Source organism: Oreochromis aureus, linkage group 11 (assembly GCF_013358895.1).
Source record: "Oreochromis aureus strain Israel breed Guangdong linkage group 11, ZZ_aureus, whole genome shotgun sequence".
Taxonomy (NCBI): Eukaryota; Metazoa; Chordata; class Actinopteri; order Cichliformes; family Cichlidae; genus Oreochromis; species Oreochromis aureus.
In genome coordinates, this window is record NC_052952.1 from 15,773,747 (window position 1) to 15,787,623 (window position 13,877).

Sequence of the window (13,877 nt, forward strand, 5' to 3'; positions counted from 1 at the left end):
GTCATTTTTTTCACAAAGCCTTGCTTTGCTCATTACTGGCAAACACTGAAGTTGCTCCAAGAACAGGTGCATGATCACTTACAGATAAATGGGGACCAAGGACAGGAATCCAGGATGAGTCCCAACTTTGCACAAAACCAAGCAACCAACACACACACACACACACACACACGCAGTGACATGTAAAACAATAATATACAGTAAAACATATTAATTCCTGATGTTTTTCTTTATAATTGCTTTGAAGAAAAAAGGAACATTGATGTCACAATAAAAAAAGCTAAAAAAAATGCCATGTAATCACTATCACTAATCATGTAGTGATTAAGATGTGAAGTCTACATCCACATATATCCATCTATAGTCAAAAATAGTTTATTAATAGAAAAATGAAAATAATGGTTACAGAAAGAAGTGGAAAATTACAATAACGATAGTAAACATAACCTGTCCCAACTTAAAAAAAAAACAAAACAAAAAAAAATGTGTTTTCAAATTCACGAGTTCTTTCTCAAAATGTTTTTTTATGTTTCATTCTGAGTAAAATATAAGTTTAACATTTCTCTTTAAAAATATATTTCACAATATCTACATTTCTTTTGAACTGGGGATGAAACATATTTATGATGTCACATGAAATGTAAATGGCCTGTATTTGTATAGCGCTTTACTTAGTCCCTTTAATTGCGTTACAACTGTGCGTCAGACACTGACTTCTCATTGTTCTGAGTGGTTACATTTGTATAGATATAAGAGCGAGGAACTTCTTCCTGGAAGGCAGTCTCCAAGACGTTGCTTATGGATTTGTTGACTTGATCCTTAAAATCCTGGCCCATGAACACATACAGCAGTGGATTCAAGCAGCTGTTGAGACAAGCCAAACAGTAGGCAAGAGGGATCCCGATAGCCAGGACATACTCTAATGTTCCACTTGTAGTAGCAGATCGGTGTTTGTCAAGTTGAATTAGACCCATAATGTGAATGGGAGCCCAGCACAGAAAGAAAGTAATGATTATGGCAGTGATGATCTTAAAAGTGTGACTTGATTGCCTGGCCAGAGTGCTGCTTCTTCTCAGACGATGAATTATGACAGCATTACAGGAGACAATGGCAGAGAAGGGGACTGCAAATCCCAGGAGAAAGCGTGTGACTAATACCAGCTGAATGAAAGATGATGGTTTAAAGTCATCATGAAGAGCAAACTTGTTGAAGCAGATGATTTTGGCTTTAGTGTCATTCATTTCCTTTGTTTCCATAAAGAAAAACCATTGAATGCTGTATATCAGATTAACCATCCAAACACACAGACTCACATAGGATGCCTTACGTACATTACGGTGGTTGTGAGCCCAGACCGGCCACACCACAGACACACACCTGTCCACACTGATCACCACCAGAATGTAGACACTAACAAATAAGTTTAGAAAGAGTAAAGTGGTGTTTAGCTTGCACATGACTTGGCCAAAAGGCCAATGAGACTTTAACAGGTATGTAACGGGGATGGGAAGAAATGCACAAAGGAAGAAGTCGGCCACAGCAAGGTTGAGAAACCAAACTGCATTAACAGTTTTCTTCATCTTGAACCCGGTCACCCAGATAACAACTCCATTCCCGAGCACACCGAGGACAAAGACCAGGGAGAGAAAAATGGCAGACATAGTGTTGAGAGAATGTCTCAACTCAGCATACTGGTAAACAGGTGCAGTGGTTGTGTTGAATTGATGAAAAGATCTAGTGGTCATCTCCATCACTGCCTTGGGACCTGCAGTGGTATAAAAAAAAAGATCAATGCGTTATGTAAAACCCATTTTTCATTTTTTCTTTCTATTATAACTAATTGCATTGCAATCGCAATGATATTTAGTTATTTTTTAAATTGCTACTTAATGTCTAGTTAGTTGTAAATAAATCTTAAACACTAACTGCTTCAATTAAACACTGACTGCATTTGACAGTGAAGGGTCATTTATTAAATTGATTAATCTAAATTGCCCATAGGTGTGAAAGCAGGAGTGAATGTGAGTGCGAATAGTTGTCTTTCTCTGTGTGTTTGCCCTGCGACAGATTGGCGACCTGTCCAGGGTGTACCCCGCCTCTCTCCCTATGACAGCTGGGATAGGCTCCAGTGCCAAAGGATAAGCGGAAGCGAATGGATGGATGGGTGGATGGATGGGTCACTTGTAAGTCAGATAGCTCAGATGTAATCAAGGCTATGAAAGCGGCACATATGAAAAAATTTGTAGTTGGCTGCTGTGGTATAGATTATTTTTTGATAGAAGACCATGAACAGTAATGAACACTAGTTCATTGACAGATTTAGAAAATGAATTAGTTCTAGACATCAGTAGTAATGAGTCAAGTAAAAGGAAGAAATAAAGAGTGATGATAACAAATTTATAAGATTACATAAAAATTAACAACAGCAAAGTTATCAGAAAGGTAATTTTAATATATGAAATTAAGACTACTGTACACTCCACACAGAATGTCGAATTTGTTTTGTCTTGGTTGAAAAATTATATATTATTTCATGTGCATTGTGTGCATAATAAATTTTGTATTTATATATCATATTTGTATATTTGCTGATTATGTTATACCAAGGAAGACTGATTTTTAAACGATTATATGGGATTAAAGGAGGTAGTGTTGTTTTTTTATGACTTGAGTATTTGACAAATAAGCTCAAGTTGTGTTGGACCTATATACACAGGTTAACTGTGGTCTACATTTATATCATATGTTACACTACTTATGCATAAACACCTGTTGATGCACAGCTGTTGTTTTGCAGACTGATAATTCATATAAAGAGGTAGTTTAGATAGTTTTATGTTTGGTTTTGACAGGTTCATGATTTATGTTTCTAAAAAGAGGAAATTTGTTGTTACTTTATTATTCCTATTAACATATACGAAATAAAACATTGAGTCGATCAAAATTAAGGGACATGACTGGAATACAACTATAACTGGATGTGAGTAATGAAGTCATCAGTCTGTGAGAGGTGTAGGAAAATGAGGTCATGGACATTTTGTATTTTTTTGTCTGCCAGCATGTATCACTCATAAAGCAGCACCTATCACTTTGTCAGTTTTGTTGCGTTGTGTTGACTGACAACCATGAGAAGTCAGCGCTCAGTTAGCTAAAAGAATTAAGAATCACAGAGTGATTTAACAAAAAATATTCACTGTCTGTTGTACTTTAATGTGAATATGTGCAAAAATATGGCATTTGTAGGCAGTTACGTCATATTTTTAACAGTGGCTGTGTCGAGTTGGGTGAGAAGGTGATAGATTCAAAAGTAGCTGAGCAACTTGATTTCACTAAATCACAAAAACCAAATGGTGTTAAGTTGCCTATCCACTATGTCTGACAGAGTGGAACCAAAATAAAAACAAGATAATGAAGAATCGCTGGTAGTCTATAGATGTATGTATTTACCTTTAGTGAAGCTCTGTTGTTGGTTGTTGATGAATCCACTCCAGAAGAGTCACTGGTCAAACTCTGACACATTAATATAAAGGAGGTATGTTCAACCCATTCTGAGAAAAAAAACTGCTGAATTTGGCTTTCAGAAGAAGTCTGAAACCAAAATGAGATCATCTGTATTTTCGAGTGGCTACCGTATGGGTTTTCTGTCAGCATCATGTTTTGTAATCTGAATGAAGTCTCTTTATTAGCCGTAAGACGGCTGTAGTGAAAGAAGTTTGAAAAAACACCTTGTGTGTCTTCAGAAAGTAACATGTGATTAAAACATCAACAGCATCAAGGTTGGATTCTTGTGGAAACATAATGTGAGGATTGAAGCTAAACCGATTTTTAAAAAAAGATTTATTGAAAGAAACCTTTGCAAACAGATTAAAACCAGATTTGGACAGATGAGAAGGATTTCCCGTAATAATGTCAGTTTGCTTTTGTTTTTAATGCAACATTTCTAAAAATACTCTATGATCTCACAGGATGACGTTCATCCTACACACCCTGCTTCACCAGAAGTGGCTTTCACAACCACAGTTACTTTAAACATTATATTTAAGCCTGTGAGTTCTGAGCCTTCATTGTTGAGTAATCTAACCCTACGCTCAGTTTTACTTTTTCTAAATTGTTGCGTTGTCTGTAAAGAATGTAACGATTCCTACTAACATGCATCAAAAATGACATTTTCTCCAAAACATAAAGGTTATTGTTAGGGTTTAGGGTCATCACCGATGCTGACTTATATATCTTTATATTTTTAAAGCAAAACATAACAACGCCTCATCTACAGAAAAAGGTAATCGTTAATGAAAGAGGGGAGGGGTCAGACAGGGGAGTAGGAAGAAAGGGAGGAAGTGAGGATGACAGGCTGTGAGGAAGAGGAGCTTTCAGACTTAGATGTGTCAGGGTTAGAGAACAACTGTGAGGAAAAAATTATTTCCTGAAGAACATGAATAATAAGAAAATTTTTCTCTGTTTTCATTATTTCCTGGAAAAATTATTATTATTAATAAGGTTTGGAGTTCAACACTACAGCTGTAAAAGAACTATATAAGGGAAGATCTTTAATAGTAAGAGGAGATTTTGTTTGTTAATCTTCATGCTCCTAATAGGGTGGGAGCAGCCTTATTCAATCAGATTAGTACTAAGTTAGAGTTTGTTGATTCAGATAAACTTTTGGTGCTGTGAATGCCACTCAGGATTGAATGGGGGTTTTGAGCCACACCCAGTTTCTGCAAGACTCTTGGGTAATATGCTGAGAGTCTGAGGCCTTATTGACACATTCAGGTCTATGTACCCACATAAAACAAGTTTGACATAATAATAATAATGTATACTTTATTGATCCCCATGGGGAAATTCCTCTCTGCATTTAACCCATTCACTCAGTGAAACAGTGGGCAGCCACTGGGCGCCCGGGGAGCAGTGTGTAGGGATGGTACCTTGCTCAGGGGTACCTCAGGGTAGCTGTTCAGGGGAATTGAACCCCCGACCTTCCGATCATGGTGCAGGCTTGGGGAAGGAGAGATGACAGGAGCCAGGCTGGATCATTTTTATATATCTTTCTGTTCATGCTAAAAAAGGCTGAAATTTCTCCCTTGGGTTTTTCAGACCATCATATGGTTTTGTTTGATTTTATGTTCTATCAACAAGAGTCCATAGGTCTGCACATTGCATTTTCAAAGTGAGGCATTTGTAAAATCTCTCTTTTTGTCTAGGTTTAGAGACTGGCAGGTACAGAAACAGAAAAAGGAGGCCTTTGTATCTTTCTGGGCTTGGTGGGATGTGGGGAAGGTACAGAATAGGTTATTTTGTCAGCAATATTCGGCTCTGTCCTCTGCAGAGCTGAAGAGGGTATGAGCTGATTTAGAAAAAAGTATTAGTGGCTTGGAAGTATAAATTATGGGGGAAGGGGTTGGGGCTCTTGCAATGACAAAAGGCAGCAGTTGTTGACGCTCCACAACAGTCTGGGAGTTCACCTGCTGGAAGAAGCAAAAGGGGCATGCACCAGAGCTAGAACCAATATGTTCAAAGGAATAGATACGTCCAGCTCCTTTTTCTTTGTCCTTGAAAAGACAGAAAACTATGCACTGCCTAAATCTTGCCAGTGGGAGAATAATTGCAGATGTAAAGGATATGTGCGAGGAAAGGGTTCAGTTTTACTTTGAATTATTTATTTAAAGCAGAACAATGCGACAGTGACTTTCTCCTGTCAGACATTCCTCAAATCTCTTACTCTGACAAGACTTTCCTGGATGGACCTGTGCTTCCTGATGAACTGCTAAAAGCTTTGTCTCAGATGGCCATGGCGCAGGCTCCCAGGATTGAGTTTTTGAGACTTTATTTTAGAAGATCTGCAAAGGAGTCATATTTGAGTGCATTAGGACTGGAGAACTTCCACTGAGTTGTAAGAGGGCTGTTCTGACCTTCCCACCTAAGAAAGGAGACCTAATGGCTCTTAAAAACTGGAGGCAAGCAGCCTTATTGACAGTGGACTATAAGCTGATTACTAAGCTTCTGGCAAATCGTCTAAAACTTTGTTTAGGCTCTGTTATTCATAGGGATCAATCACACTGTGTCCAGGTGCCAGTGCTGCTAGCTGACGCTGAGTTCACTCTGTTAAGTGAACTTTGGGTTTAATAAAAAAAAGTGAGACAGGTGGAAATTAAACTTGTATGAAAGAAACTACTTCACTTTCCTAATGTTAGTTAGCTACTTAATTTCAAATAGATAATATTGTGTTTTTGTTATTTTAGCCAACATCTATTGTGCAGTCAGACCTTTTATACATATGTATACTAAATGACTTATTTGCAGGCCTGGTGCCAGGCCAAACAGATAAAAGCTTTGGCTCAGGCCAGCTTAGTCAAACTCCAATACATACGAAGTCTACTAAAAACATTTATGCTCTACAAATGACAGATGTTTTAACCACTTCCTGTGTAGTAGACAGTGTTGCCACAGTTACTTTGAAAAAGTAATATATTACGGACTACTGATTACTCCTTCCAAAAGTAACTTAGTTACTTTACTGATTATTTTATTTTTAAAGTAACTAAGTTAGATTACTAGTTACTTTATTAGTTACTTTCAGAAGCTGCCAATAACACTCCCCACTGCCTCAACATAAAAACATCAACCGGTTTTGCCAATACTCACTTTATTGGAAGTGTATTTTAACAGTAATGTCAACAATATATCTCCTGACATTTGAAGTTGAAGTTGAAACTTTTTTCCTGACAGAAATACTTGTTTGTATGAAAATAAAGACAGTCTTGTTGCTTCACTTAACATAAATTTCACATAAATGCTTTTTTTTTCAAAATAAAAAATAAGAGTCTTTCTTGACTTCATTTCACATAAATGCTTTTTATAAAAAAAAGAAAGTCTTTGACTTCATTTAACATAAATACTTTTTATTAAACAAACAAACAAACAAAGAGTCTTTCTTGACTTCCCTTAAGATACTTTTTATACCATCCACACGTAAGCACTATTGTCCACTTTTGTAACTTTGGACTAATCTTATGAAAAAAAAGAGACTGCAGGTCCAACTTAAATAAATTGCCTTACTTCCTTGCAAGTAATTGATTTAAGTTAATCAACTTGACAACTTTAATAAGTTTATTAAGTGACTTTGATAAACTTAACTATTTACAAGTAATTGAATTATTTAAATTGGATTGCCTATTCTCTTTTTTTCAGTATATGTTGTCATCGCATGTTATGGGGGAAACAGTAGAGTGGAGCGAGTAAAGCAGTGGTTGTATCTCATTAACAGAAGCTTCTCAAACCTTTTGTCAGAAAGTCGATTTCTTTTAGACGTGAGCACCAAACCTCCCAGACTAAAAAGTCACTCCACAGGAGCACTTGATGGGGTTGGAGTGTTATACTTTTAAAAAAATTGTCTTGATGCTTGAAAACTTATGCAGAATCTGAAGGTCGTAGCCTGACATCAGGTAGTCCATGACTTCTTTTTCTGCAGAATAGGTCTCCTCCTCTGGCTCTGCCTCAAAAGTGAAAAAGTCCATCTCACCTTGGCTGCTAGATGTAGTAGCACTGGGCACACTGGCAGGGTTTTTTGCAACAGGAGCAGTGGTGCAACACTCTGCTGAAGAAGCTGTTTTACTCGCTCCCTCCTTTCTGCATCTCTCAGCCATCGGAGTTTGAGTTTTGGACAACTGGCAGCTGCGAGAAGGGCATCTTTGTCATCCAGCACACCGGCGAAACGAGTCTGAATAGCCTAAAAAACATAATCGATATTTTTATGCCTACAATTTATTATGTTATTGAATTACTTACAAACCATGCCTAATATGGGATTTAATTTTGTTTTAGGTTACTTATAAACATTTTAATTGTTTTAATCTTATTTTGCAATAATATTCTGTTCCATGTTTGTGAATTGTATGAAGCAAAAAATTTGACTAATTTCAAGATGGAGCGTACCTGTACAATGGCAACTGGAAGGCCTGCAGTCATCCTGGAGAGGTCATCTTTCACAGCCTGGGTCTTCTGCATCAGAACTTCAAGTGTTGGTAGTAAAGTTCCATATGGACAGTCGCCTTGTAAAATGTCCAGTGCTGCAGTCAGAGGTTTCATGGCCATGCAGTACTCATGCAGGAACTGGTATTCTTGATCTTTGAAGCACTTCAGTCCTAGCAGTATTCAGCTCACCCATGGGGATTTCTGCAATTCTCTTTACAGCATCAAAAAAGGAATTCCACCTTGTGGATGTTGGTATTGGGAGCTTTCTTTTGCTGATTTCTTCCACTGTTTCTGATGCAAGTGTAGATCTACTCGATTTGGTCCAAAGAGCTGTGCTGCTCCTATACCTGCTCTCTACATTGGTTGTTAAATGTTTCTCCACATCACGTGTGCAAATTATGTTGATGGTGTGCGAAGCCCACCTGCAGTGGAGGGGAAGAGACAGCTGACCATCACTTTCATTCTCAGCCGAGAGGATTTCTGACAGATCAGAAAAAGTGACATCATCGTCTTTGGGGGTGGACTCTTCCTCCTCCGTCTCATCATCGGACTCCGTGACAGGATGATAAACTTGAAACGCCTTAATAAAGTTGGATCCATTATCAGTAACTGTTGCAACTACTTTGTTGAGTAATCCATAAGAGGAGTGAATGTTTTCAATTTCTGTACCAATGACATCATACGTGTGTCTACCACAAATTCGCCTACATGCTAATGCAACCTTGTGGCGCTCTAATGTGGTTCTACTGATCCAGTGGAGCGTTACTCCCATATAGCTTCTGTTGTTAGCAGTCCAAATATCTGCGGTAGTTGAAACAAAGTCAATCTCATTCAGTGCGGCCTTCAAATTTCTCTCCATTTCTGTAAACTCCTTCTCCAAGTAAGAAGTAAAAGTCGTTAGGTGAGGCAGCTCGGCATTAACAGAAGTAGGGATCTTTTTTATTATGGCACGAAACGAGGGTGAGTCAACAGTGTTTATAGGTAGCATTTCTTCTACAATATACTGCGCGACCAACTTCTTCAATTCTTCATCACTTACTGGTTTTGCACCAAAGTCCAACTTTTGTTGTTTGGGTGGTGTAGGACCTTCTGCAGAAGTCACGGCTCTCTGCTTCGGACCACTTGGTGGGACTCTCTCTGTGAGTTTGACTGTGCCGTGCTGCGACTCCAAATGTTTCTTTAAGTTTGACGTAGTGTTTTTGAAGGTAGATAACAGTTTTTCGCCAACACAGAGTGTACAACGAACCGTAATATTGAAATCTTTAGTTGACAGAAACTCAAAATAGTGACCATATTTTCAGCTAAAGAACAAACATCTCTCTCCCTCCATTGTTGTTTACACTTTTTTACGTCGCTGGCTGCTTGTGAGCGAGAAACGTGACCTGTCGCTTATGTGACGTTTCACGACACGTATGCGTTTGTCATCCGCCAAGACAAAAAGAAGAAACCAAATCTTTTTGCAAAAAAAAAATAGTAACGCACAGTGGCTTGGACAAGTAACTTTAATCTGACTACTGTTATGGAAATAGTAACGCGTTAGATTAGTCGTTACTGAAAAAGTGGTCATATTCAGAGTAACGCGTTACTAAGCAACGCATTACCGGCATCACTGGTAGTAGACACATTAGACAAGAACTGGACCACGCTGACTGATTTGTTCAATTAAAGTTATTAGAAGTTGTAACTCAATTGTCTGCAGTTGTTGTGTTTTCAGGACTGCTGTCTTTTATCTGTGAATTATTTAGTATATAAACATTTCCATAATCTGATAAAAACTATATTAATAATTTTTGTGTCCTGTTTTTGGTGATTTATTAATGATAAATTATCACCAATGTTAGATGTCTTACAGAGGGAATGAATTGATACACATGGAGTGTGAGACTTTTATTTATGTACCTTACAAAAAAATATCTTTGTTTTGTGCACAAATGGTCTCATAATATAAATCATGTTTAGCAAGAAAAGTCATAACTGTCATTATCATCATGTACTGAAGCCACCGAGGCTGAATAAAACTGACAGAAAGAGCTTATTCATGTGTTTGTTTAGACAAAGAAGAGAAGTTAAAAACTAAAAAAATAATTGCACAAAGCAACTGCTACATCAAAAATAATAAAATCAAAGTTATCATATATACACTGTTCAAAAAAGTTAAAGGAACACTTATTAATTTGATTACAGCATCAAGTCAATTAAACTTCTGGGTTGTTGATCTGGTCATTTCTGCTCATTCAAGTAGCAGAAGGGGTTAATTAGTTTCAGCTGCTTTGGTATTTCTGAAATTAACAGCAGGTGGACTGTAATGTGCAATAATGGGATAAAACCCAAAACAGGAATGGTTTTACATGTTGAGGCCACTGGCATTTTCTCTCCTCATCATTTCTGGCTGTTTGTTCTCCAGTTTTGCATTTTGCTAGGGCCTCCAAACACAGGAAGAAGCTGCTGTGCTCTGGCTATTGGAGAACATGTAGACCACCTCCTCCTAAGTTTTCTTGGTCCACACCTGAGTGCGATTAGTGTGTTTACATCTGCAGTGAACTGCACCAAGAGGGAAGATGAACCAAGTCTGATTTAAATATACTAATACCATAATACTACAGCTATCAAAAATCCTAAAAGTAATTTGATATATAATTTTTAAGATATTTGCTTCACGATGGTTTGACATTTACAGTTTATTCATTTTGTTTCTTATACCTCAGTATTCAAATCTGACTTCATATTGCTCTGACTGGTGTCCACTGACTTCCTGTAAATGTGAGATCGTATCTGCTCTTCCCGGAAAGCAGCCACCAATACATTTAGGATGGATCTGTGTACTTTATCCTTAAAGTCATGGCCCATGAACACATACAGAATTGGATTCAGGCAGCTATTGAGAAAGGCCAGACTTGTGGCCAGAGGCATCCCAATAGCTGTGACATAATCTAATGTTTGATTGTGAGTAGCAGATGTGAATTTCACTAGTTCAATTAGAACCATTAGGTGAAAGGGGGCCCAGCACAGGAAAAAAATTACTATAATACCAGAAATAATCTTAAAAGGGCGCCCTGATTGCATAACAAGACCTCTGAGACGATGAATTATGATAGCATAACAGGAGACAATGACAGGGAAGGGCACTACAAATCCCAGGAGGAAGTGGGTAATGATAATGGCCTGATGACGAAATTGTCGTAACTTTTTCACAGATGGTGTTTCATAGTCATCAGAAAGAGCATAGTTGTCGAAGCAGAGGATTTTGTTAGAGTCTTGTTCAGTGTCCCTGAAGATGAAATATGGAGCACTGAGAATCAAAGCCACCACCCAAACACACAGACTCACATAGGATGCTTTGCGTACATTTCAGTGGTTCTGAGCCCAGACCGGCCACACCACTGACACACATCTGTCCACACTGATCACCACCAGAATGTAGACACTGGCAAACATGTTCAGAGAACTGATGGTGGTGTTCAGCTTGCACATGAACTTGCCAAAAGGCCAGTGGAAACCTGAAGCTAGGTAAGTCACACTGAGGGGCAGAAATGCAGTGAAGATGAAGTCAGCCACAGCAAGGTTGAGGTACCAAACTGTGTTAACAGTTTTCTTCATCTTGAACCCGGTCACCCAGATAACCACTCCATTCCCGAGCACACCGAGGACAAAAGCCAGGGAATAAAGGATTAGAGACACTGTGTTGAGAGACTGTTTCAGCCCATCATATTTGTCACCACACGCAGAGTCATTTTCATCAGGTGCAGTAGTTGTACCAATTAGATCAAAAGAGTCGGTGGTCGTCTCCATCACTGTCTTAAGAATGACATAAAGAAACAACAAAATTAAATCATTTTGTAATGCCTGTTTTTCAAAGCTCTCCTTGTAGATGTGCATGCACACTATCAGTCAAAAGTTTGGACACACTTTCTGATTTAAATGTTTTTTCTTTCTTTTTCCTACTTTCTACATTGTAGGTACATTCTGGGGACATCAATTACATGATGCAAGATATATGGAATCATGCTGCAACAACAAAAATAGATAAATAACTTTAAACATGTCGTATCTTTTTAGATTCCTCAAAGTAGCCACCGTTTGCTTTGTTGACACCGCTGCAATCTGATTGGGGTCATTGTTTTAAAGTCATTGCCTTGTTGAAAAATAAATGATAGTCCAACTAAACGCAAACCAGTTGTCATTGCAGAATGCTGTGGTAGCCATGCTGGTTCATTGTGCCTTCAATTTTGAATAAATCCCCAACAATGTCACCAGCAAAGCACCCCCAGACTATCACAGCTTCTCCATGCTTCATGGTGGCAACCAGAGATGGGCAGTAACTAGGGATGCAACGATACCAATTTTTTCAAACCGATCCGATACCGATACTTGGATCTGAGTACTTGCCGATACCAAGTACAAAAACCGATACTTCTACCACACACAAGTTAAACTTAACCAGTAGTAAAGAAACGACCCCAGACAACTCTTTAACCCAAACGAAACGTTTACTGAACGTAAGGGCAGAGACAAATACTGTACAACACATCCCTTTTTTAAACTCAAATGATATTCCAATTCCTTAACCAAATGAAATACACTGTATAAATGACATAATTCCCTTTCAAATTATATTAAACAACCCAACTTATGTTATCACCTTTTGGTAAGTGACTCACTAATATACACTCCAAAACACGTTATATAAATCCACTAAACACACAATATTCACACATGGGCTCCACACACTCACATTCACACTTGTTGCAGGCCTGTTTGCTGCTCACGCCGGACGATGGAGAAAAATCCTCTTCTCCCCAGTAAGAGCACAAAAGTCTGACTTACAGTTCCGTTGCCGGTAGATCGCCGTTCACCAGTCCCACACTAAATCCACTCCCTGCGGACCCGATGCTGTCTCTGCTACAGCACGTTAGCGAGTCACTGTCCAGCTCTCCGACAGTCCATAGCGGCTGCCTCCTTGGCGAAGCCAAGCAGTCCGGGCTAGCCTTTAGCCTCGGCGATCGTAGCTGGAAACACAGCACGGTGGTGCGACCGTTGAAACAAAAAGTCACTTCACCCACACTCTGTTGTGAAGCTCTCACACGGTCAGCTTTCTAGTCACACACTCTTTTGTGCTAGTTAACCTCAGTAAAACTAGCCGAGTCTCTCACTTTGGTTCAGCTAACCTCGTTCATCTCTCCATGCTGTTCTCTTCTCCTCCTCCATTGCAACAGATACACAGGTCCCGTTTTATGCTACCTTCACGGGCCTCCAGAAAATGAGAACTCTGAAAAATATTTTAACTCCTTCAGAGTTACATACCATAAAATAATACTTTTATGATTAACATAACAGTTTGATTGCTCTAATTACCTGTATTTACCTTGTGACATATTACAGGGCAAATTACATTCAGGGTAGAGTTACATCACATAACATCAACTGTGAACACCTTATGTTACCGTGGCGTTTAAGTCCATGGGAATTATGAGTATCCACTCCCAAATTCCCATCCGGGCTACATTAGTATCGGTTCATGGTATCGGTTAACTTTTACGAGTACGAGTACGCACATTTTACAGTATCGTTTCGATACCCGATACCAGTATCGGTATCGGTGCATCCCTAGCAGTAACGCATTAAAAGTAACATGTTACTGTATTCCGATTACTTTTTTAAAAGTAATGAGCAAAGTAAGGGATTACTATTGCAAAAAAGTAATTAGATTACTGTTACTTTCCCGTAAGCACCCTGCGTTACTGCATTACTAAACTGTGATTTTGTTTGTGAGAGTGTCTCATGACAATGAGACAATACTGTACGAGTGTGCGAAGTCTGTGAGAGCAACAGATGTGTGTAGATCAATGTGTGAAGATAATATGGAGTGCAGGAGAGGGTACGACCTTGGAAGTACAGATATTACTTTG

General features: G+C 38.6%; 2 protein-coding genes across 2 annotated transcripts; both read right to left on the reverse strand.

Moving 5' to 3' along the window:
• Positions 1–689: 689 nt before the first annotated feature.
• On the reverse strand, positions 690–3,457 carry LOC116322181 (chemokine-like receptor 1). The gene is made up of 2 exons (XM_039619305.1): positions 3,448–3,457; positions 690–1,765 (listed from the first exon to the last, which is right to left on the reverse strand). The coding sequence occupies exon 2, from the start codon at positions 1,749–1,751 to the stop codon at positions 690–692; it is 1,062 nt and encodes a 353-aa protein (XP_039475239.1). The 5' UTR covers positions 1,752–1,765; positions 3,448–3,457.
• A 7,264-nt stretch (positions 3,458–10,721) lies between these two features.
• Positions 10,722–12,745, reverse strand: LOC116322180 (chemokine-like receptor 1). Its single transcript, XM_039619019.1, has 2 exons — positions 12,704–12,745; positions 10,722–11,762 (listed from the first exon to the last, which is right to left on the reverse strand). Exon 2 carries the CDS (start codon positions 11,758–11,760, stop codon positions 11,320–11,322), a length of 441 nt encoding a protein of 146 aa, XP_039474953.1. The 5' UTR covers positions 11,761–11,762; positions 12,704–12,745; the 3' UTR covers positions 10,722–11,319.
• Between the last annotated feature and the right edge of the window lie 1,132 nt (positions 12,746–13,877).